Source organism: Pongo abelii, chromosome 16, assembly GCF_028885655.2.
Source record: "Pongo abelii isolate AG06213 chromosome 16, NHGRI_mPonAbe1-v2.0_pri, whole genome shotgun sequence".
Classification (NCBI taxonomy): domain Eukaryota; kingdom Metazoa; phylum Chordata; class Mammalia; order Primates; family Hominidae; genus Pongo; species Pongo abelii.
In genome coordinates this window covers 16,782,962-16,807,393 of record NC_072001.2, presented here as the reverse complement: position 1 = coordinate 16,807,393, position 24,432 = coordinate 16,782,962, and the positions used below count along the sequence as shown (strand labels likewise).

Here is a 24,432-nt window from a genome sequence, read left to right as displayed (position 1 = left end):
ATTCAATAAAACAAGTGTCGATGAAGAGTCAAACTCGGTAAAATATTTTAAGGGACTTATTCTGAGCCAAATATGAGTGACCACGGCACATGACACAGCCCTAAGGAGATCCTGAGAACACATGCCCAAGGTGGTCAGGGTGCAGGTTAGTTTTATACATTTTAGGGAGATATGAGACATCAATCAAATACATTTAAGAAAGACATTGGTTTGGTTCAGAAAGGCGGGACAATTCAAAGCAGGGATGGGTGGGCTTTCAGGCTATAGGTAAATTTAAACATTTTCCAATTGACAATTGGTTGAGTTTGTCTAAAAACCTGGGATCAAAGGAAAGGAAATGTTCAGGTTAAGCTAAAAGATTGTGGATACCAAGGTTCTTCTGAAGTCTTATAGTGGCTGCCCTTAGAGATAATAGATGACAAGTATTTCCTATTCAGACCTTTAAACAATGCTAGACTTCTACTAATTTCTTCAGGATTGGGAGGGCTTGGAAGAAAAAGATCTAGCTATGTCAACAGTGATTCTTTACAGATGCGTATGTCCCCCAACAAAGGGCAGCTTTGCAGGACCATTTCAAAATATGGCAAAGAAACTTGCTTTTGGGGTAAATTCTTTTTTACTTTCTTCTTTGTCACATAATGTTATGCCAGAGTCAGATTGCAAAGTAAGCCATGATATATAGGGTTAAATAAAATCCATCTGATGAGAATTTATGGTTAGTAAGGGATGACTCCCCAGACCCCTTAGATAGGAATATGGGCAAAATAAAAAAATCAGAGCTTAGTCTTACACGTTATTGAAAAACAATGAGCTACCAATTTTATTTATTTATATTCTTTCAGTGGTCTTCAACAGGTGGCTCATGAATTCACATATTTGACAATTGTAATGTGAAATAAATTTAAGATATTTCAACAACAATCATATAGGAAAATATAGATAAATAAGAAACTATAAAAATTATACTTTCAAACCTTTCCTTCTCTAAGACACATGGTTTATCTGATCTCACACCGATATTGAACATACAACTTAATTTTTAAAATTAATTTTTCTCACTTTAGAAAACTGGCATCTTGAGGCCGGGCACAGTGGCTCACACCTGTAATCCCAGCTCTTTGGGAGGCCGAGGCAGGCGGATCACGAGATCAGGAGATCAAGACCATGCTGGCTAACACGTTGAAACCCCGTCTCTACTAAAAATACAAAAAATGAGCCAGGCGTGGCGGCGGGCGCCTGTAGTCCCACCTAATCAGGAGGCTGAGGCAGGAGAATCGCTTGAACCCAGGAGACAGAGATTGCAGTGAGCCGAGATCATGCCATTGCACTCCAGCCTGGGCAACAACAGTGAAACTCCGTATTGAAGAAAAATAATAATAATGATAATAATAATCCATGGGTCAAAGAACAATTCTCAAAAGAAATTAGAAAATACTTTGAACATAAATGAAAACGCATCAAAATTTGTGGGTTTAATTAAAGCACTGCTTAGAGGAAAATTTATAGCATCAAATCATTATATATTACAAAAAAGATAGGTCTAAATCAGCAATCTAACTTTCCACCTTAAGAAACTAAAAAAGAGCAAAGTGAACACAAAACAAGCCAAAGGGACAAATGACAAGATAAAAGCAGAAAACCAATGGGATTGATAGCAAAAAAACAAAGCAAAAATTAATGAAACTTAAAGATTGTTCTTTGAAAAGATCAATAAAATTGAAAAACTCTAGCAAAACTGACAAAGAAAAAAACAGAAAAGACACAGATTATCAGTATCAGGAATGAATGAAGGGACATCACTGCAGGCCCCACAGAATTCAGATGATTAGCAAGAGAATGCTAAGGAAAACTTGACATGTAAAAATCAGACAACTTAGATGAAATAAAGCAATGTCTGAGTGCCACAAACCAGGAAAATCCTCCTAGAAACAAACAGGTCACCTCAATAGTTCTATATCTGTTAAATAAATTGAATTTGCAAAATCTTTTTTTTTTTTTTTTTGAGCCGGAGTCTCACTCTGTCACCCAGGCTGGAGTGCATTGGTGCAATCTCAGCTCTCTGCAATCTCCGCCTCCCAGGTTCAAGTGATTCTCCTGCCTTAGCCTCCTGAGTAGCTGGGATTACAGGCGCACGCCACCAAGCTCGACTAATTTTTTGTATTTTTAGTAGAAACGGGGTTTCACCATGTTAGCCAGGCTGGTCTCAAACTCCTGACCTCTGGTGATCCACCTGCCTTGGCCTCCCAACGTGCTGGGATTATAGGCGTGAGCCACCGCGCCCGGCGTATAATCTTTTAGAAAGAAATCTCCAGGTTCAGATGGATTCAAAAACATTTAAAGAAGAAATAACACTAATTCTACACAATCCCTTATAGAAAATGGAAAATGAGGGAACACATGCCAATACTTTGTATAAGGTCAGCTTTCCCCTGACAGAAAGTCAGACGAGATAGTATAATACAAAGAAAGAAAACTGCAAACCAACATCCCTGATGAGCGTCAATAGAAAAATCCTCAAAAACGTGTTACCAAGTCAAATTTAGCAATACAGAAACAGAATAGGGCTGGGCGCGGTGGCTCACGCCTATAATCATAGGAATTTGGGATGCCAAGGAGGGTGGATCACTTGAGGTCAGGAGTTGGAGACCAGGCTGGCCAACATGGTGAAACCCCATCTCTATTAAAAACAAACAAACAAACAAACAAACAAAATTAGCCAGGTGTGATGGTGCACACCTCTAATCCCAGCTACTCAGGAAGCTGAGGCAGGAGAATTGCTTGAACCCAGGATGCAGAGGTTGCAGAGAGCTGAGATTGCACCAATGCACTCCAGCCTGGGTGACAGAGTGAGATTCTGTCTCAAAAAAAAAAAAAAAATAGAGTAGTAAATTGTGGCCAAGTGATCCCTATCCCAGTAACACAAGGCTTGGTCAGTATTTAAAAATCAGGCTGGTATAGTGTCTCACACCTGTAATCCCAGCACTTTGGGAGGCCAAGGCAGGCAGATCACTTGAGCTCAGGATTTCAAGACCAGCCTGGGCCACATAGTGAAACCCCATCTCTAAAAAAGAAAAAAAAAAGTTTAAGAAAAGGAAAGTAAAAATCATCAATGTAATACACCACACTAACACACTAAAGAAGGAAAACTGCATGACCATTTCATTTGGATTAAAAGCATTTAACAAATTTTAACACCCATTCAGGATTTTTCAAAAGCTTCTAAAAGGGGGAATTAAGGCCGGGCACGGTGGCTCACGCCTGTAATCTCAGCACTTTGGGAGGCCGAGGCAGGCAGATCACAAGGTCAGGAGATCAAGAGCATGCTGGCTAACACGGTGAAACCCCGTCTCTACTAAAAATACAGAAAGTTAGCTGAGCACGGTGGCAGGCACCTGTAGTCCCAGCTACCCGGGAGGCTGAGGCAGGAGAATGGCGTGAACCCAGGAGGCGGAGTTTGCAGTGAGCCGAGATCACGCCAGCGCATGCCAGCCTGGGCATAGAACGAGACTCTGTCTCAAAAAAAAAAAAAAAAAAAAAAAATTGGGGGGAATTAAAGAAACTGCCTTAATCTGGTAATAAGGCACCTACATAAATATGCGCAGCTAACATCACAGTTGATGGTGAAAGACTGAACTGCTTTCCCCTACAGTCAGGAGCAAGGCAGGGCACCCACTATCACCTCTCCTACTCAGCTTCACACTGCAAGTCCTGGCCAGGGCAATCAGGCCGGGAAAAATACATAAAAGGCAAGCAGACTGGAAAGGAAGAAATGAAACTGCCCCTCTATACAGATAGCATTTAATTGTCCATGAAGAAAACCCAAGGAAACTACAATGAAGCTCATAATAAATGAGTTTAGCACAACTGCAGGACACAAGAACAACAAACAAAACTCAGTGGTATTTCCTATATACTGATAATGAACAACTGGAATCCAAAATCCTCCAAAATACCAAATCAACCTCTATATTCAGTACCTGGGCAGGCCCACAGGTAATTCCCACTATGTGTTTGGCATCCAGTCCTGGCAATGCTGCAGGTTCTGGCTTGGTCACGCGCAAGGTGTCAAAGTGCTGGCACTGGTCGTTGCTCCCCCAGCTGTGGACCTCGCTGTCCTCAGTCAGAGCCAGGCAGTGGGTGGAGCCTGCAGCCACATCAATCACCTTCTTCCCTACAAGGAAAGAGGGATGCAGATGCAGCTTCAAGCCTACGACCTGAATGGCCTAGAAAGATATTTCCACTAGGCCATTCAGGTCAGAAAGCTTTTAATATTACCTTCTTGAGGATAATCTGTTGCTTTAATATTAAGCACAATCATTTGCTTTGGGTGTGTTATTAAAACTCCTGTATTTTGTCAGCTACAATTTGTTAGGACCCACAGCCTACAAACATCATAATGCTGGGATATGAAAAGGATCTGTTCTTTTTTCTCCTCCTCATTCAGATTTTCATTCCGAAAGAAACAAGGTGCTTTTAATTAACCATTAGATCACATTCTCCCATCCCAGATACAACAATGCACAGCACACTCTTCACTGAGGAAGGCTTCCTAAGAAGAAATCTATTGTTCTCTCAGAGTTAGGAGATATCACTATTTAAAACGTTGTTTCTATTTAAACACTCAGCAAAATATTCTATTTTTCTTTCCTGGTAAATCTAACATGACAAACACAAAGGGTGTTTCACAGAAATGTCAACATATAAAATAATTCAGCTGAAAAAACACACTGCAGTGAGGGGAACAATTCTATTCTAGGAGCTTACCATAAGTTAACATCAGCAACAACAAAAGGTGTTTTCAACAGTAATTGAAATACCCTCAAAGTAAACGATTTCTGTATCTAATAATTGTCGTAGCTTTCCTATACTAATGGAGGGGAATATAAACAAGGAGGCAAGTGAAATTCAAATACCATTCAATGACACAGAGTAAACTTCTTACTCTGCAACTTATCTCAGAAGCCTAGAAAATAATAAATACCGTATGGGCACACAAAACTCTTAGACATCAAGATATTAACTCTTAGACATCAAGATATTAACAAGATATAAACAGAAACCCATTTTAAAACTCAGCTCCAATCACTTACTGCAGGACATCCGCAAGCTACCAAAACTCAACGAGTGACGGTGTGTTACAGAATGGGTGTCTGCGTCTTCGAAAGGTTCACATTTGCTCTTGAATGACAATTTTTCTGATACAGTGGCCCAGATATGACCAATGATCTCATGCCATCTGGTGTTCAGAGAAGGTACTACATGAGAAGCAAATCCCAAACAAGAAGGTTTGTCTCTCAACCCTCTTTTTATATTTTTTATTTTGAGACAGGGTCTCACTCTATTGCCCAGGTTGGAGTGCAGGGGCCTGGTCTTGGCTTACTGCAGCCTCAACCTCCCCGGCTCTTGCTTACTGCAGCCTCAACCTCCCCGGCTCACGTGATTCTACCACCTCAGCCTCCCACATAGCTGGGACCACAGGTGGGCACCACCATGTCCACCTAATTTTTGTATTTTTTGTAGGGATGGGATTATGCCATGTTGCCCAGGCTGATCTCGAACTTCTGGGATCAAGCAATCTCTCTGCCTCCATCTCCCGAAATGCTGGGATTACAGGCATGAGCCACCATGCCCAGCCCTGCTTTAATTTAAAGTGTATTTCATTTGATATTAGTACAGCCACTTCGGCTCTTTTTTGTTACTATTTGAATGTTGTATCTTTGTATTCTTTTACTTTCAATCTGTTTATTTTAATTTAAAATGTTTATCTTGTAGATAGCACATTGGTGGATCATTTTCTTTTTTAATACTTTCAGCCAGTCGGCTTTGCTTTTTTTCTTTTTTTTTTTTTTTTTGAGAGAGAGTTTTGCTTGTCATCCAGGCTGGAGTGCAATGGTGCCACCTCAGCTCACTGCAGCCTCTGCCTCCTGGGTTCAAGCGATTCTCCAGCCTCGGCCTGCTGAGTAGTTGGGATTCCAGGTGCCTGAAACCATGCCTGGCTAATTTTTGTATTTTTAATAGAGACAGGGGTTTCTTCATGTTGGTCAGGCTGGTCTTGAACTCCTGACCTCAGGTGATCTGCCGCCTCGGCCTCCCAAAGTGCTGGGATTACAGGCGTAAGCCACCGCACCCGGCCAAAGTGGTGGATTTTTTTTTTCTCAGAAAATCTATTCCATTCCTTTTCCAGAAACTGAATTTGTACAAGTTAATTAAATAAATATTTATACTCCAATTTTTTTTGTTCTGAGGTCTTATTGAGTTTTAAGAATAGAATTTTATCTTTACACGTTTAGAAAAATTAGAAAATATAGATAAAATATAACTAAGAAAATAATAACATCTTTTCCTTGTGTTCTAAGTTCATTACTATTAGCCGAGTGCAGTGGCTCACACCTGTAATCCCAGCATTTTGGGAGACTGAGGCGGGCGGATCACTTGATTCCAGGAGTTTGAGACCAGCCTGGGCCACATGGCAAAACCCTGTCTCTACAAAAAATACAAAAATTAGCCAGGCGTGGTTGCATGTGCCTGCAGTCCAGCTACTGGCAAAGCTGAGGTGGAGAACCACCTGAAGCCGGTAAGTCAAGGCTGCACTGCAGCCTCTGTCCCCCAGGCTGGAGTGCAGTGATGCAGTCTCAGCTCACTGCAATCTCCGCCTCCCGGGTTCAAGCGATTCTCCTGCCTCAGCCTCCCGAGTAGCTGGGATTACAGGAACGTGCCACCACACCAGGCTAATTTTTGTATTTTTAGTAGAGAAGGGGTCTCACCATGTTGGTCAGGCTGGTCTTGAACTCCTAACCTCAAATGATCCACCTGCCTCGGCCTCCCAAAGTGCTGGTATTACAGGCGTGACCACCAGGCCTGGCCAGTATTTTTCTTAGAGGCAGGATCTCACTCTGTTGCCCAGGCTGGGAGTGCAGTGGCATGATCTCAGCTCACTGTAGCATTGATCTCCCAGGCTGAGGCGATTCTCCTGCCTCAGCCTCTGGAGCAGCTGGGATCACAGGTGTGCGCCACCACACCTGGCTAATTGTTAATTTCTTTTTTTAAGAGATGGGGTCTTGCTATGTTGCCCAGTCGGGCAACATGGGATCCTCCAACTCCAGGCTTTGAGGGATCCTCCCGCTTCAGCCTCCCAAAGCTCTGAAAATTACAGACGTGAGCCACTTTGCCGGGCCTACATTGTTTTATATTTCTTCAATTTTGTTTCGTGGTCGCTGGAGGTGTTTCTTTCTTGGATTCCCTGCCGAGTGCTTCCACAGCTGCTCCATGTAATCTGCCCAAGACTCTTGCTGCATTCAGTTGAACACACACCAGGAAACTCTTCAGTCCCCAGCCGACCACACAAAGATCCGTTCGCATCCCCAGGGGAGCTGGTCTCGCCACTCGATCCCTGAACAGCTCCAGTTGGCTTGAGCGCAACCACCCGCGGCATAATTAAGAGCGCTGGGCGGGGAGAGACAGTCTCCTGTGGGAGTGCGGGCGGGCGTGCGTGCAACGGAAATCCCGCCTTCCGGCGCCCGCGGTTGGCCCTGGCCGCAGCCCGTGAGCACCAAGCAGGAAGATAAACGGGATTGCGGGAAGCCGGAGAGTCCGGAGGAGCCGCGAAGGGCTTCTCTTCCCCTTTGGCTGCGCCCGCGGAGCAGCCCCGTTGCGATTGGCCGTACGCGGGGGGAGGTAGTCCCGTGTCCGCCCGCCCCTCGGGCCTCGAGAGGCGCCGGGATCGTGGGCGCGGGCTGAGCCTGCGGCTGCTGTGTGGCTGTGTCCGCAAGCCGGCGGGGCGAGGCTGCCCGGCCCAGCGCGTCAGGTCCTGGCCTGGGACACCGGGGACGCCAGCTGCGGGGGCGGTGCGGGCGCGGGGCTGGTGGGCGTGGGCGCGGCGGCCGCACCTGGGCCTGCGCTGACCGTCCGCGGCGCAGCCTCCGGCCTCTCTTCGTCTCTAGGTGGTGGTGGCTGTGGATTTTTCTACTGGCGATCCTTTTGAGTAATTTGTTTCACGCACGTGCCCTGCTGTGGGGTAAAGCGGCCGATTTATGCTGCTGTCATTTGTCCGTTAACACGATGGACTTCCTGTCGTGTGTGTGTACTTTTTGGATTTGAGGGCAGATGACATTGTGACTTGGCCTCATGTGAGCGTCCATTCTCCAGGTCTCGCCAGCGTGGTGCAGAAACCCGGCACACCCTGCCTACCTTGGAAGGAGGCTTTTCCTTCCCCGAACCTCCCTCTCCCTCCATCTCTTCCCTCTTTCCCTCTCTCCCCCTCACTCCCTTCCCCCAGCTCTTCTCTCCCCTCTTTCTGTTCTCTCTCTGTCTCTCTTTTTTTTTTTCTGCATTAAACTTTTTCGGGAGTGTCTTTGTAAATTATTAAAAAGCGTTAGGTCTTCAACATGTATGTTTACTTGCAGGCCTGAGAACTGGGAGGAAGCTGGAGAAAAGATGCCCTCTGAATCTTTCTGTTTGGCTGCCCAGGCTCGACTTGACTCCAAATGGTTGCAAACAGATATACAGGTGGGGTTTGACATGTCTTTTTCTTGATGTGTTTCTGCTTCCATTAAATTTCTCGGGTAAGGCTTTTTTTTTAGGGCATGTAAGGGGAAGTCAGTTGTATCTTGCTATATTAGAGGAGCAGGTTTATTTCCTGTAACTTATAATGTTAACAGTCTTTATGGCTGTTTTTGTAAATTGTGCACGGCTGCCTTTTAATTAGTTTCTTGCAAGTGCACGAAACTTGAGATATATGAATAGGCAAAATTTTTTTCCTATTTATTATTGCTGGTTAAGAAATCTGCCACACTCCTAACCATATCAGTGACTGTTGTTACTGACAGTTTTTGAGCTGTTGAGTTAACTGTGGAGGGGAAAATTGGAGAAGTAAGTTCAGTAATTATGGCCTGTAGAAACTCACTCATTTTATGAGGTCTTGTGTTTGTGTTTCTGGAGAGATGAGAGTTAGTTCAGTTGAGCTGTTTGGTTTGTATTTGTAACCAATACAAGGACTAAGGACAATTGTGTTGAAACTGAGGTCATGATGTTAGGATCTTGAGGGCTGAAGGCTCCAAATAAATGGTATATATAGAATTCTATCTGACTTGAAATTTTCCCTTTCTGGACCTCCACATGCTGAGGCTAACAGTGTCCATATGACAGTGCCTTCCATGACAGGAATCAGCAACTTTTTTTTTTTTTTTTGGGCACGTATCAGTGATTCACTCTGTATATTTTAAAAAGTTTTAACCTCTTCCTCCTAGCCCTCCAGTATTTGTTAATAAATTAAAACGTTCCCCGAAGTGTTTTCTGTGAAACAGTAGTTCCAAAAGATGCTCTTAGAAAAACTAAGTACATGGAAAAATCTAAACTATGTGTTTTATTCATTACATTTGATGAATTTTGTTGTTGTTGTTTTTTCCTCTCGAGAGGAAGTCTTGCTCTGTCGCTCAGGCTGGAGTGCAGTGGCATGATCCTGGCTCACTGCATCCTCCACCTCTTGGGTTCAAGCAGTTCTCTGCTTCGGCCTCCTGAGTAGCTGGGATTACTGGTGCCCTCCACCTCGCCCAGCTAATTTTTATGCTTTTAGTAGAGACGGACTTTCACCATATTGGCCAGGCTGGTCTTGAATTCCTGACCTCATGATCCGCCCCCCTTGGCCTCCCAAAGTGTTGGGATTACAGGCTTGAGCCACCGCGCTTGGCCCACATTTGATGAATTTTTTTGCCCTTTGTTCTTTTAAAAATCATGGTTAGAAAGCAGAGCATAATTGTTCTTTACGTAGATCCCAAGTGATTGGGATTTTTAGGGAGATTTTTTGGCACTCAGTAAATGTCTTTATTTTTAGTGTGGCATGATGTGTGTTTTTTATTATTAGAAAATATTTATAGATAGATTTATACATATTAAATTCCTTTTTTTTTTTTTTGAGACAGCGTCTCACTGTGTTGCCCAGGCTGGAATCCAGTGGTGCCATCTCGGCTCACTGCAGCCTCCGCCTTCTGGATTCAAATGATTCTCCTGTCTCAGCCTCCAGAGCTGCTGGGATTACAGGTGGCTGCCACCACGCCCGGCCAATTTTTGTATTTTTAGTAGAGATGGGGTTTCACCATGTTGGCCAGGCTGGTCTCAAACTCCTGACCTCAAGTGATCCGCCCGCCTCGGCCTCCCAAAGTGCTGGGATTACAGGTGTGAGCTGCCCACCTGGCTCATTTTCACTCTCCATTAGCTGCTTTTTTCCTCCATTCATTTCCTACCTTTCTGTGTATGATTTCTGAATTCAGTGTATTTCACGTCTTAACCTTCTGAATTGTTTGTTCTTTCATTTTACATGTTGTTAAGGAAAATAAGAGGCTAAGTGAGACTTATAAATTTGCATGTAGTTTCTCAGATCGGGATAAATGCTCACCTGTTGTAGAATGGGACTCTGCTCTTGCTTCACCCAGGATGCGTTTCTCAGTTTCTTTCTAGAGTGGGGCCACACCCTACTCCAGCCCTCCAGATGCAGCTCCCTGCTCTGATATGATTCCACCAGACTGTATTCCAGCTGTCCTCCCTAACCTGGACCTAGATATTTTCTTTCTTTCTTTCTTTTTTGTGAGATGAAGTCTCACTCGGTGGTCGGTGGTCCAGGCTGGAGTGCAGTGGCACAATCTTGGCTCACTGCAACCTCTACCTCCCAGGTTCAAGTGATTCTTCTGCGTCAGCCTCCTGAGTAGCTGGGATTACAGGTGCCGGCCATCACACCCAGCTAATTTTTGTATTTTTGTAGAGACAGGGTTTCACCATGTTGGCCAGGCTGATCTTGAACTCCTGACCTCAAGTGATCTGCCCGCCTCAGCCTCCCAAAGTGCTGAGATTACAGGCGTGAGCCACCGTGCCCAGCCCCTGGACCTAGATATTTTCTCATGACCCTTTCCAAAGCCAGATTTGCATCGATTAGTTATATGTATGTGATAGGTTTTTCTAAAGTTTTTTTTAGATGTTATCTTTTTACTTTAGTATAAAAGTGCTTTGAATACGCTGAATGTTAAATACATGTTTGTAGAATTTCATTGAAACTTTAATATTAATGAGAACCATTAACTTTTTGTGTGTGTGTGTGTGTGACACGCAGTCTCGCCCTGTCGCCCAGGCTGGAGTGCAGTGGCATGATCTCGGCTCATTGCAACCTCTGCCTTCCAGGTTCAAGCGATTCTCCTGCCTCAGCCTCCCGAGTAGCTGGTATTACAGGCACATGCCACCACACCTGGCTAATTTTTGTATTTTTAGTAGAGACGGGGTTTCACCATGTTGGTCAGGCTGGTCTCGAACTCCTGACCTTGTGATCCGCCCGCCTTGGCCTCCCAAATTGCTGGGATTACAGGTGTGAGCCACTGCACCCAGCTGATGTTTTTTTAATTAAAAAACTTATATAAAATTTATTTTATTGTGGTATCTAGTTGAGTAAATTTTGACCTCTATAGATTCATGTAACCCCCACCATCATCAGGATGGAGAAGTTTCATCACCTCAAAAGCTCCCTTAAGGTGCTCCTTTTTATCACATGTTCCCTGGGCTCCTACCCTGGCAGCCACTGATCTGTTCTCCATTGGTGTAGGGTATTCTTTTTGAGAATGTCATGTAAGTAGAACCGTATTTTAAGTAACATTTTGAAACCATCTTCATTTACTCCCAGTTATATGTTTGAGATTTACCAGTTGTTCTGTGTATTAATGGTTCTTTATATTGCTGAATAGTAGTATTTCATCATTTGGATGTACCACATGGTGTTTATCCATTCTGCTATTGTAGGACCTTGTGGTTGTTTCCGTTTTTCTTTCACAATTGTAATCCTGCTGTGAGCATTTCTGTACAGATTTTGTGTGAATGTAGTTTCCATTTCCCTAGGATAAAGACCTAGTAGTGTGAAAGTTGGGTCATGTGCTGAACTGTTTTCCGAAGCAAGTTAAGGCATAGTTTTAGATGGTCTTAATGACTTAAAAATATTGTGATCTAAAAAGTTTACCAAGGTGTCATCTGTGTTAAGAACTTGAAATGCACCACTATTTCTTCATTACACTTTTGTTTATTCTTTGGAAAATACGACTTAAATAGCACACAGTTTATTTGTTACCATAAAAATTCTGACTAAAGTTATATATGTGTATATACCTACATATAACTATATATAGTTATGAATATTAATACGAATATTGTATCTTTGAAATTTCATGATTCTGCCCTATTTATGCAAATGAAAACGGTTGGTAAATATTTTGCTAATTATTACTTGAACTGATTTTCTGTGTCAGTTTTTGTTCATGTTTATTTCAGATAACAGAGGGGTCTCTATATTTCAATATGAAAAGTTTTACCACCAAACTATTTCTGTACCTTTTAGGTGTCATTTTGTTTTCATCACCAGTGTTATCAAATTGTTTAACAATCTTATTGCTTCTAAATAATTTCTATTTGTAAGCCTACCTGTACACTATAATTAAATGTTAACTGATGTTTCTTATAGAAGTCATCTATACTACGTAATTTTCACTCTTAAGAAACTGATTTCAGTAGAATGGCTTAAAAATCCCATTAGGAAGTTGATGGAATATCATTTTGGAAGACATGCTTTAAATAATTTGATATATTGGTTTCTTTTCTTTTCTTTTCTTTTTTTTTTTGAGATGGCATCTCGCTTTGTCACCCAGGTTGGAGTGCATTGGCACCATCTCGGCTCACTGCAAGCTCTGCCTCCCAGATTCACACCATTCTTCTGCCTCAGCCTCCCCAGTAGCTGGGACTACAGGCGCCCGCTGTCATGCCTGGCCAATTTTTTGCATTTTTAGTAGAGGTGGGGTTTCACCATGTTAGCCAGGACGGTCTCGATCTCCTGACCTCGTGATCCACCCGCCTCAGCCTCCCAAAGTGCTGGGATTACAGGTGTGAGCCACCGCACCCGGCCAATGTTTTGGTTTCTTTATGAAAATTTTACTGGATCTGTTACAGATATGACTGATGTATTTTATTTTTAAGTTGTCAAACATTCAGTTCATGATGTGTGTTTAACTTTTCGGGGAGGGACATTTGCAGAGACTGACTAATGGTATGGCATTCTGAAAAGCGGTTACAGATTAAAAATTTTTTAATTCTGCAGATGATAGTGTTGAACAAAGTGGAACAAAGAAAGAAGATCTGGATGACAGAGAGAAAAAAGATGAAGAAGAAACTCCTACACCTGTATATAGTGCCAAGTGAATTCTGGACAGCTGGGTATGGGGCAAGCAACCAGGTAATCTTCTGAGTTTTGGCACTTTGGAAAGCTTGATCTGACACTCCTTTTCTAAATAACTTGGATGGATTATTAGTAATTTTTTGGTAACAATTTTTTTTTTTTTTTTTTTTTGAGATGAAGTCTCACTGTGTTGCCCAGGCTGGAGTGCAGTGGCGGGATCTCGGCTCACTGCAAGCTCCGCCTCCCGGGTTCACACCATTCTCCTGCCTCAGGCTCAGCCTCCCGAGTAGCTGAGACTACAGGCACCTGCCACCATGCCTGGGTAATTTTTTGTAGTTTTAGTAGAGACGGGGTTTCACTGTGTTAGCCAGGATGGTCTCGATCTCCTGACCTTGTGATCTGCCTGCCTCGGCCTCCCAAAGTGCTGGGATTACAGGCGTGAGCCACCACACCTGGTCTGTTAACAATTTTTAAAAATGTAATTTAAAAAATTTAAATATTGTGGTAAAATATACATACCATAAAACTTAACCATTTTAACCATTTTTATGTGCACAGTTCATTGGCATTAAGTATATTCACATTGTTGCCCAGCCATCACCACCATCCATCTCTAGAACTTTTGCATTTTCTCTGACTGAAACTCTGTATCCATGAAACACTTAACTCCTTGCTGCCCCCAAGCAACCACCATTCTACTTTTGTCTCAGAATTTGACTACTCAAGGTGTCTCCTTATAAGGGGAATCATACAGTATTTGTCCTTTTGTGACTGGGTTATTGAACTTCTTAGGTCTGTGGGGTTCATCCGCATGTGTCAAAATTTTCTTCCTTTTAAAGGCTCAATACTAGTCCATTATATATGTAAGCCACATTTTATCCCTTCATCAGTGGACGCTCAGGTTGCTTTCGTCTCTTGACTTGTGTGAGTAATGCTGCTATGAACATTGGTTTACAAGTGTCTTGAGTCTCTGCTTTTAATTCTTTGTGTCTATACCTAGGAGTGGAATTGGTCAATAGATTTTTTTGTTTTTGTTTGTTTTTTTGAGACCGAGTCTGGTTCCATCTCCCAGGCTGGAGTGTAGTGGCGCAATCTCGGCTCACTGCAAGCTCTGCTTCCCGGGTTCACGCCATTCTCCTGCCTCAGCCTCCCAAGTAGCTGGGACTACAGGCGCCCGCCACCACGCCCAGCTAATTTTTTTGTATTTTTAGTAGAGACGGGGTTTCACCGTGTTAGCCAGGATGGTCTCGATCTCCTGACCTCGTGATCCGCCTGCCTCGGCCTCCCAAAGTGCTGGGATTACAGGCGTGATCCACCGCGCCTGGCCAATAATGTGGTAGTTTTATGTTTAACTTATTATTTATTGTTATTTTTGAGATTAGGTCTCACTCTGTCGCTCAGGCTGGAATGCAGTGATGTAATCATAGCTCACTGCAGCCTTGGACTCCTGAGCTGAAGTGATCTTTTTGCCTCAGCCTCCCAAGTAGCTGTGACTACAGGTGAACAACACCACGCTTGACTAATTAGAGACAGACTCTCACTGTGTTGCCCAGGCTAGTCTTACACTCCTGGCTTCAAGTGATCTTCCTGCCTCAGACTCCTGAGTTACTGAGATTACAGGTGTGAACCACTGCACCTGGCAGTAGATGTAACTTTTTGAGGAACCAGTAAACTGTTTTCCACAGTGGCTACACTGTTTTACATTCTTGCAGCCGTATACCAAGGTTCCAGTTTCTCCACGCCCTCACCAACACTTTTTCTTTTTTTTTCCTTGTCTGATGATAGCCATCCTTTTTTGTGTGAGTAGGTACAGCATCTCGTTGTTGTGATTTGCATTTCCCTGATGATTAGTCATGCTGAGCATCTTTTTACATGCTTATTCACCATTTGTATACATTTACTGGAGAAATGTCTGTTCAAATCCTTTGCACATTTTTTTTTTTTTTTTTTGGAGACGGAGTTTGGCTCTTGTTGCCCAGGCTGGAGTGCAGTGGCACAATCTTGGCTCATTGCAACCTCCACCTCCTGGGTTCAAGTGATTCTCCTGCCTCAGTTTCCTGAGTAACTGGGATTACAGGTACCTGCCACCATTCCTGGCTAATTTTTTGTGTTTTTAGTAGAGACGAGGTTTCACTATGTTGGCCAGGCTGATCTTGAACTCCTGACCTCGGGTGATCCACCCACCAAGGCCTCCCAAAGTGCTGGTATTACAGGCATGAGCCACTGTGCCTGGCCCTTTTGCCCATTTTTTAATTGAGTTTTTTGTTTTGGGTTATAGGAGTTCTTTATCATGGATGGAGTTCATAATCTCTTCCCTTTCTCCAACCCGGTGAAACCCATATATTTATTCTTTGCTTACTTTATTTTGTGTAATTAAATTTTTTAAATGTGTGATGCATTTTTGTTCCAATTAAAAATATACCTGGATTCTTATAAAAATGTATAGATGATAAAGATTTCACGTGACTGCCCACCCCAATTTCAGTTTTCCTCTAAGAGTTAGCCACTATTATCCCTTCAGTGTGGATATTCAGACTTTCTTTTCCTTGAATGGACATACCTGTGTAAATGTACATATATAAAAATAATTTGTGATGCCAGGCATGGTAGCTCACGCCTGTAATCCCAGCACTTTGGGATGCTGAGGTGAGAGAATTGCTTGAGGCCAGCAGTTTGAAGCTGCAGTGAACTGTGATTGTGCCACTACACCCAACCTGGGTGACAGGGTGAGACCCTGTCTCTTAGAAAAAGTCCGTATGTGGGGTTAATAATAGTACCTACCTTGTAGGCTATTATGGGCTCAGTACAGTAGGCTAGGCAAAGTGCCTATGCAGTTATCTTGTGTGTAGTAAGTACCAGCATATACTACCTGTTATCCAGAAGTTTGCTGAAATGTGCCTTGTATTTTCTCTCTTTCCATTTTGGTCAGTTTTAGTAGAAGTTATCAGTTTAATTGAGTTTTTTCAAAGAGCCAGTTGTTGGTTTTATTGATTTTGTTTGTTTTGTTTTTCATTGATTTCTGTTTACTCTTTATTATTTCCTTTTTTCTGCTGCTTTGGGTTCCATTTGCTCTTCTGTCTCTTCTAGTTTTTTTTTTTGAGACACAGAGTCTCGCTCTGACTCCCAGGCTGGAGTGCATTGGCACCATCTCAGCTCACTGCAAGCTCCGCCTCCCGGATTCACACCATTCTCCTTCCTCAACCTCCCGAGTTGCTGGGACTACAGGCGCCCGTCACCACGCCCGGCTAATTTTTTGTATTTTTAGTAGAGGCGGGGTTTCACCATGTTAGCCAGCATGGTCTCGATCTCGCGACCTCATGATCTGCCCGCCTTGGCCTCCCAAAGTGCTAGGATTACAGGTGTGAGTCACCACACCCGTCCCTCTTCTAGTTTTTTAAGGTAAAGGCTTAGATCATTGACTTTAGATTTTTTGTCTTTTCTAACAGGTGTTCAAAACTATAACATAAATTTATCTCTAAGCGTTGTTTAGCCACATTTCACAAATTTGGAAATGTTTATTTATTTTCATCTTCATTCAGTTGAAAATATTTTCTAATTTCCCTTTTAATTTCTTCTTTTACCCACTTATTATTTGGAAATGTGTTATTTCATTTCTAAATGTTTGGGGATTTTCAAATATCTCTTGTTAACAATTTCTAAATTAGTTGTAGTCAGAGAAAATATTCTGTGATTTCAATGTTGAGGCTTGTCTTAAGCCCCAGAATATGATCTGTTCTGTGGAATGTTTCATGCACACGTAATAAGAATGTGGCCGGGTACGGTGACTCATGCCTGTAATCCCAGCACTTTGGGAGGCCAAGGTGGGTGGATTACTTGAGGTCAGGAGTTCGAGACCAGCCTGGCCAACATGGTGAAACACTGTCTCTACGAAAAATACAAAAATTAACTGGGTCTGGTGGTGGGCGCCTGTAATCTCGATTGTGCCACTGCATTTTATTCTGGGTGACAAAGTGAGACTATGTCTCAAAAAAAAAGAAAAATGTGTATTTTGCTGCCCCGTAAAGCTTAATGAGATCAAGTTGATAGTGTTCAGGTATCCTTGACTTGAAATAATTTTCTGCCTACTTGTTCTATTCACTGTTAGAAGAGGAGTTGAACTAACACACAAGGTTGGATTACCACATTAGTTTGACGTGAATCTCAGAGATCTTACCCGTTCCTGATTACTTAGTAACTTTAAAGATACAAGTAATATCCTCACTTGTGTGCTCAGGCAAAGTGGGGAGAGATGTGGGACAAGCTGTGCAACTCCCCCAAGTCCGTCCTCTTTGAACCCCGCCTGAGAGATGAGACCTCTCACTGAGGCGTGCCGTCCCCTCACTGAGGCATGTCGTCCTCTCAGGTCTGTCCTCCCCTCACTGAGGCGTGTCGTCCCCTCAGGTGTGTCGTCCCCTCACTGAGGCATGTCGTCCCCTCAGGTGTGTCGTCCCCTCACTGAGGCGTGCCGCCCCCTCACTGAGGCGTGTCGTCCCCTCACTGAGGCGTGTCGTCCCCTCACTGAGGCGTGTCGTCCCCTCACTGAGGTGTGTTGTCCCCTCACTGAGGCGTGTTGCCCTCTCACTGAGGCGTGTCGTCTTCTCACTGAGGTGTGTCATCATCTCACTGAACAAGGAGCATTAAGGATGTGCAGTGTTCCCATTTTGTAGTCAGATGGTTTATACACCTTAGGGAACCTTTTCCAGGGAGCCATGTCCCATAAGTCTGTGGATTTTAGGTATGTTTACCAAACACAATCCTCAACTAACCACATCTTGCTAAAAACATTTCATAGATAAGGACTTTTTTCCTAGCAAATACTAGTCATTTATTTACAGAGAAGCCAGTCTCAGCATCTCAGCGTTCTGGGGAGATGAGCCCCAGTGACTGGCCTTTATTTCCCTGGAGTATCTCCATTGTGCTGGGGAGGCATGAAGAGCAATTTCACTGCTTAGTTCCTCTTCTGAGGAGAATTGAAATCTCTCATGCTAATTATGGATTATTTTCTTTCAGCTCTGCAGTTTTTGCTTCATGTATTTGAAAACTATGTTATAAGGTGCATGCAGTTTTTTTCTTTTTTTTTTTTTGGAGACGGAGTGTTGTGTGTCCCACAGGCTGGAGTGCAGTGGCGCGATCTCAGCTCACTGCAACCTCAGCCTCACAGGTTCACGGCATTCTCCTGCCTCAGCCTCCCGAGTAGCTGGGACTACCGGTGCCCGCCACCACGCCCGGCTAATCTTTTTGTATTTTTAATGGAGACGGGGTTTCGCCGTGTTAGCCAGGATGGTCTCAATCTACTGACCTCATGATCTGCACGCCTCGGCCTCCCAAAGTGCTGGGATTACAGGCGTGAGCCACCATGCCCAGCCAGGTGCATGCACTTTTAGGATTTTTATGTCATTTTCATAAATTTGACCCCCTTTATCTCCGGTGATATTCTTTGTTGTGAAGTAACCTTGGTCTGACTACCCTCTTTTCTTCTGATTTGGTGTTTGCATAGTGTGTTTGCCTGGTTTAGCTTTTTTCACTTTCAACCTTTGTGTATATGTAAAGTGGATTTCTTTTAGGTATCATATAATTAGGTCTTGCTTCTTTATTCACCCTGACAACCTCTGTTTTTTATTTGGAATCTTTAGACCACTTGGGTTTAAATCTATCATCTCTGGCATTTTCAGGTACATCTTTAACTTGTCACTCTCCACTTGCAAATGGTATTAACGCTGCCTGAGCTGCGGGGCAATGCTCTGACCACAGCTTCCTGCTTCTGACCTGTTCTTGGTTGGTTGTGTTGCTGTGTCATATGTCCAAGTGAACACCACGGCCTGGCTAATTCTGTATTTTTGAGTAGAGACAGGGTTTTGTCATGTTTGTCAGGCTGGTTTCGAACTCCTGACCTCAGGTGGTCCACCTGCCTTGGCCTCCCAAAAGCCACCACGACCGGCCAAAAAAAAAGTATTTATGTTAACCTACATGTTTATCATTTTGGGCCCTTAAGGTTTTGTTTATATCCCAGTTGCCCTCTGGTATCATTTTCCTTCAGTTTGAAGATCTTCATTTATCATTTCTAGATCTGCTGGCAGAGAAGTTTTTCAGTCTGTCTGGTTATCAATTTTGGCTTTATCTCTGACTCTACACAAATCACTTTGTCTCACCTTGGGCCTCTCATGTATAAAATAGGAGTAAGTGGCCGGGTGCGGTGGCTCACGCCTGTAATCTCAGCACTTTGGGAGGGCGAGGCGGGTGGGTCACGAGGTCAGGAGATTGAGACCATCCTAGCTAACACGGTGAAACCCCATCTCTACTAAAAATACAAAAAAATTAGCTGGGCGTGGTGGCAGGCACCTGTAGTCCCAGCTACTCGGGAGGCTGAGGCAGGAGAATGGCGTGAACCCAGGAGGCAGAGCTTGTAGTGAGCCGAGATCACACCACTGCACTCCAGCCTGGGTGACAGAGTGAGACTCTGTCTCAAAAAAAAAAAAAAAAAAAAAAAAGGAATAAGTATAATATAATGTAAATAATTAAAATTATATAATATATATAAAATAAGTGAATACTTATCAGAGAGTTGCTGTGCAAATGACATGAAATAATGCACTTGAAGCTTCTAAGTCAGTGCCTGGCGCATACTGTTTGATAAACATTTGTTGTGATTTTTAAAATCTGTTGTTTTGCCTTTCTCCTTCTTTCCCCTCACCTAGCTATCAAAGTACCTACAGTTATGGGTGGGTAACTAGCCACGAAGTATACCTTTCTTGCTCAGATTAAAGCCCAGCTTGTTGACTCAGGGCAGCTTTAATGAAGAGGGTTTACTTGGAAGCCCTGCTTGCTCACAGGTATGGAGCTTTCGCAGAACCGACTCTCTACCTGGCAGCCTTGAAGGGGCTTGGATTCAAAGCATGTTCTTTAGCCACGTCATCTTTAGTCAAACTGCAGGTGGAATTTGTCGCTTTTAGAATAGCTCCTATTCCTTTCATTCCTTTTTTTCTTTTTTGCTTTTGCATCTCAACCTAAAAAGAAAAACACATTAATTTGAGCCATAGGAATTTAAAACTTGCTTTTTCTTTTGCTTAGATACGTTTGACTAAAACTTCCTTTTTCACAGGTTTATTTTTTCCAATATTTTATTATGAAAAAAAAATACGGAAAAGTTGAAAGAATTTTACAGTGCGCACCCACATATTCACCACCTAAGACTGTGCCGCTGGCATCATCCCACTTGCTTTATCACTGCTCTCTCCACCTTTTCGTCCCTCTATTCATCCATCAGTCCCTCACATTTTTTTTGCAGTGTTTCCAAGGAGACCTCTGGACACTTGCTTCTCAACACTGCAGCGTGTAGGCCCTCAGCAGGAGTTCAGAAGTGCACATTTCACAGTGAACCTTCTGAGAGTGTTGACAAATCACAGCTTTTCTTTTTGTCTAATGAAAAGGGCTTGCTGGCCATTGGGTGTTGTAATCTCTTAGGAGAGTAAACTCTTAGTGACTATCTAAATCATTCCTAATAATTCTCTCTGCTGTGTAAAGTAGGTCTAGGAGGACCCTCTCTGACATTGTTGTTAGCATAGGTTTTAGCTTAAGGTTTTGTAAATGCTGCTTATCAAAGTGATGAAGTTCCCATTTGTTACTGTTTTTTGAGAATTTTTATGCATGAGTATTGAGTTTTGTCATTTGCTTTTTCTTTTGTTTTTTTTTTTTGAGACGGAGTCTCGCTCTGTGGCCCAGGCTGGAGTCCAGTGGCGTGATCTTGACTCATTGCCAGCTCTGCCTCCCAGGTTCACGCCATTCTCCTGCCTCAGCCTCCTGTAGCTGGGATTACAGGTGTCCGCCACCACGCCCTGCTAATTTTTTGTATTTTTAGTAGAGATGGGGTTTCACTGTATTAGCCAGGAAGGTCTCGATCTCCTGACCTTGTGATTTGCCCGCCTCGGCCTTGCAGAGTGCTGGGATTACAGGCGTGAGCCACTGTGCCCAGCCTGTCATTTGCTTTTTCTAAATCAATTGATTTGTAATCATGCAATTTCTGTTCTTTAGCCTATTAATAGGGTGGGTTACATTGATTTTTGACTGTTGAACCAGCTTTGCATTCCTGCAGTGAAACTACTTGGCGATGATGTGTAATTCTTTTTATATTTTGTTTAATTCTACTTGCTAATAATTCACTGAATATTTTTGTGTCTATGTATATATTGTCCTGTAGTTTGTACTGTCTTTAGGTTCGATATCATGCTAATATTAGCTTCTTAAAATGAATTGGGAGGTTTTTCCTTTTCTAGTTTCCAGAAGAGATTGTTTTGAGTCTGTGTTAATTCTTTTTTAATGTTTGATGGAATTATCCAGTGAATTCATTTGGGTCTGGTAATTTCTTTTTTCTCGGGCTTCTTAGAATTATGAATTCAGTTTTCTTAATAGTAGTTAGGGCTATTCAGATGATCTATTTTATATTTGGTGAGTTGTAGTAATTTGTATTATTTGAGGAATAAGTCCATTTTGCCCAAGTTGTCAAATTTATGTGTGTAGAGTTGTTCCTAGTAATTCCTAATTAATTATCTTTTTTGATATCTTTAGAGTCTGTGACATCACTAATGTTGGTAATTTATGTCTGTTTTTTTTTTTTTTTTTTTTTTTGGTCAGTATTGCTGAGAGAGGTGTGTCAGTTTTATTGATCTTTTCAAAGAAGCAGCTTTTTGCTTTACTGTTTATTGTTTTTTTGTTTTCACTTTGTTTCTACTCTTACCTTAATTATTTCTTCGTTTCTGTTTACTTTTGGGTTTATTTTGCTATTTTTTTTTCTTTTAGGTTGTCGAGGTGGGCACTTATATTATTGATTTGTTTCCAAGTTTCTAACGTACCATTCATTTAGTGCTGTAAATTTCTCTCTCATCACCCACTGTAGCTCTTTCCCATTCATTTTGATGTATAGTACTTGCATTTTCTCTCAGTTCAGAATATATTTTAAAATTTCCCTTGAGACTTCCTCTTAGATCCATGGGTTATTTAGAAGTTTTAAAGTTTAGTTTCTGAGAGTTAGGCAATTTTCCTGTAATTGTTCTCTTGTTGACTTCTAATTTGTCTCCATTGTTTGAGGGAACATATGCTGTGTGATTGTAATTTCAAAAAATTTGTTAGGTTTGTTTTATGCCTCAGAATATGTTCTAACTTAGTATTTGTGGATACTTGAACAGATTATGTATTCTGCTGTTATTGGCTGGAGTGTTCTATAAATTTTGATTGGATCTAGTTGATTGATGGTGATGTTGAGTTCTACATCCTGGCAGCCTTTCTGTCTCCTAATTTTATTAGCTGTAGAGAGAGATTTTGAGGTCTCCAACTATAAAAGTATAAATGTCTTTTTCTCCTTTCAGTTCTGTTCATTGTTTTTTGTTTCAAATTGCTGCATCTTAATGGTGTATTGACCAAGTTCTAATTTTGTAATGTTGCCGTCTGTTCCTGGTAATTATCTTTTTCTTTTTTTTTGTTTTTTTCTTGAGACAGAGTTTCGGTCCTTTTGCCTAGGCAGGACTGAAGTGGCGCGATCTCAGCTCATCAACCTCCAAACCCACCAGGTTCAAGTGATTCTCCTGCCTCAGCCTCCTGAGTAGCTGTGATTATAGGGGCCCGCCATCACGCCCAGCTAATTTTTGTATTTTAGTAGAGATGGGGTTTTGTCATGTTGGCCATGCTGGTCTCAAACTCCTGAGCTCAGGTGATCCACCCACCTTGGCCTCCCAAAGTGCTAGGATTACAGGCGTGAGCCACTGTGCCCAGCCCTCTTGGTAATTATCTTTGCTGTGAAGCTTACTTTATTTGGTATTAATGTAGCCAACTTCTGCTGTCCTTTCAGTAATGTTTGCATGATCTTTCTTTTTCTGTGCTTCTGTTTTCAGTTTGCCTATTTGAAGTCACTTTCTTATGGACAACATGTAGTTGGATCATGTTCTCTAGCCTATTCTCCCAGTGTCTTTTAATGTATTCAGACTTTACATTTAATTTAATGTCATTATTGTTAAATTGAGGCTTAACACTGCCATTTTATTTTGTATTTTCTATTTCTTTTGTTTTTCATTTTTTTGGTTTGATTCTTCCTGGCTGTCTGTGGTTTACTTGACCATTTTTAGCATTTTATTTTGATTTTTCTGTAGTGTTTTAGAGTGTATCTTTTCGTATAGCTTTTTTAGTGGCTTTTCTAGGTACTATATTACATATAGATTGAGCATCTCTAAACCCAAAATCCAAAATCAGAAATGCCCCAAAATTCAAAACTTTTGGGCACCCCAGCATGATGCCCCCAAGTAGAAAATTCCATTCATAGGTACTTAGCATGAATTTTGTTTCATGCACAAAATTATTAAGAATACTATATAAAATCACCTTCAGGCTCTCTGTATAAGGTATATATAAAACATAAATGAATGTATTTCGACTTGGGTCCTATCCCCAAAATATCTCATTATTTATATGCAAATATTCCTAAATCTGATAAAAATCTGAAATGCGGAGCACTTGTGCTCCTGAGCATTTTGTAAGGGACACTCAGCCTGTGTATGTATGAACACTTATTAGATTGTACCTGGTGTTGTCATTTACTAGTTTCAGGGATATAGAAACTACCTCCCCTGACGTTCCTTTATGTTCTCCTGTTCGTAATATACTTGCCTTAAATATTTCATTTGCTTACATTTATAACCACATATGACAATGTTATAATTTTTGGTTGAACCTTCAGACATAATTTAGCAAAATCAAGAGGTGAGGGAAAAGTCTGTTGTATTTATGCATTGGTGTGCTTGTCATCTCCTCCTTCCGGAAGTTCCAGGGTTTTCTTCTTTGATGGTTGCCATTCTGCTTAGAGAACTTCCATTAGCCTTTCTCTTGGTGTGGGTCTTCTGGTGACAAATTCTGTTTTACTTCCTCTGAGAATGTTTTGCTTTCCTTTTCATTCCCGAAGGACATTTTTGGTGGATATAAGAATTCTGGGTTAATGGTTCTTTTCATCATTTGAAAAATATTTTGTACTTTCAGCTGGCCTCCATGGTTTCTGATGAGAAATTTGCTGTCATTTGACCTGTTAATCCATGATAGTTGAGGTACTGTTTTTCTTTAGTGGCCTTTGAAATGTTTTCTTTGTCTTTTGTTTTTTGGAGTTTGGTTATGATATGTCTTAGTTTGGATTTCTTCGGATTCATCCTGTTTACGGTTTGCTTACCTTAGATCTGTAGGTTTATGTCTCTTGCCAAATTTGG

At 42.1% G+C, this 24,432-nt stretch overlaps 2 protein-coding genes across 19 annotated transcripts in view; one reads left to right on the top strand and one right to left on the bottom strand.

Annotated features, from left to right (window-relative positions):
• Positions 1 to 3,546: 3,546 nt before the first annotated feature.
• Positions 3,547 to 6,147, bottom strand: LOC129050288 (E3 ubiquitin-protein ligase HERC2-like). The gene is made up of 2 exons (XM_054532157.2): positions 5,091 to 6,147; positions 3,547 to 4,171 (listed from the first exon to the last, which is right to left on the bottom strand). Exons 1-2 carry the CDS (start codon positions 5,098 to 5,100, stop codon positions 3,894 to 3,896), a joined length of 288 nt encoding a protein of 95 aa, XP_054388132.1. The 5' UTR covers positions 5,101 to 6,147; the 3' UTR covers positions 3,547 to 3,893.
• A 1,714-nt stretch (positions 6,148 to 7,861) lies between these two features.
• The window catches only part of LOC129050276 (E3 ubiquitin-protein ligase HERC2-like), a 45,035-nt gene continuing 28,464 nt past the window's right edge, over positions 7,862 to 24,432 (top strand). For 13 of the 18 annotated variants that reach the window (XR_008513882.2, XM_063716411.1, XM_063716403.1 and 10 more), the window contains exon 1: positions 13,117 to 13,252. Coding sequence is in view for 3 of the 18 variants with exons in the window: in XM_063716417.1 (XP_063572487.1) it covers positions 13,236 to 13,252 (17 nt within the window). In the remaining 15 variants the exon portion in view is untranslated. The other 5 variants (XM_063716417.1, XM_063716415.1, XM_063716416.1 and 2 more) reach the window with 5 other exon arrangements.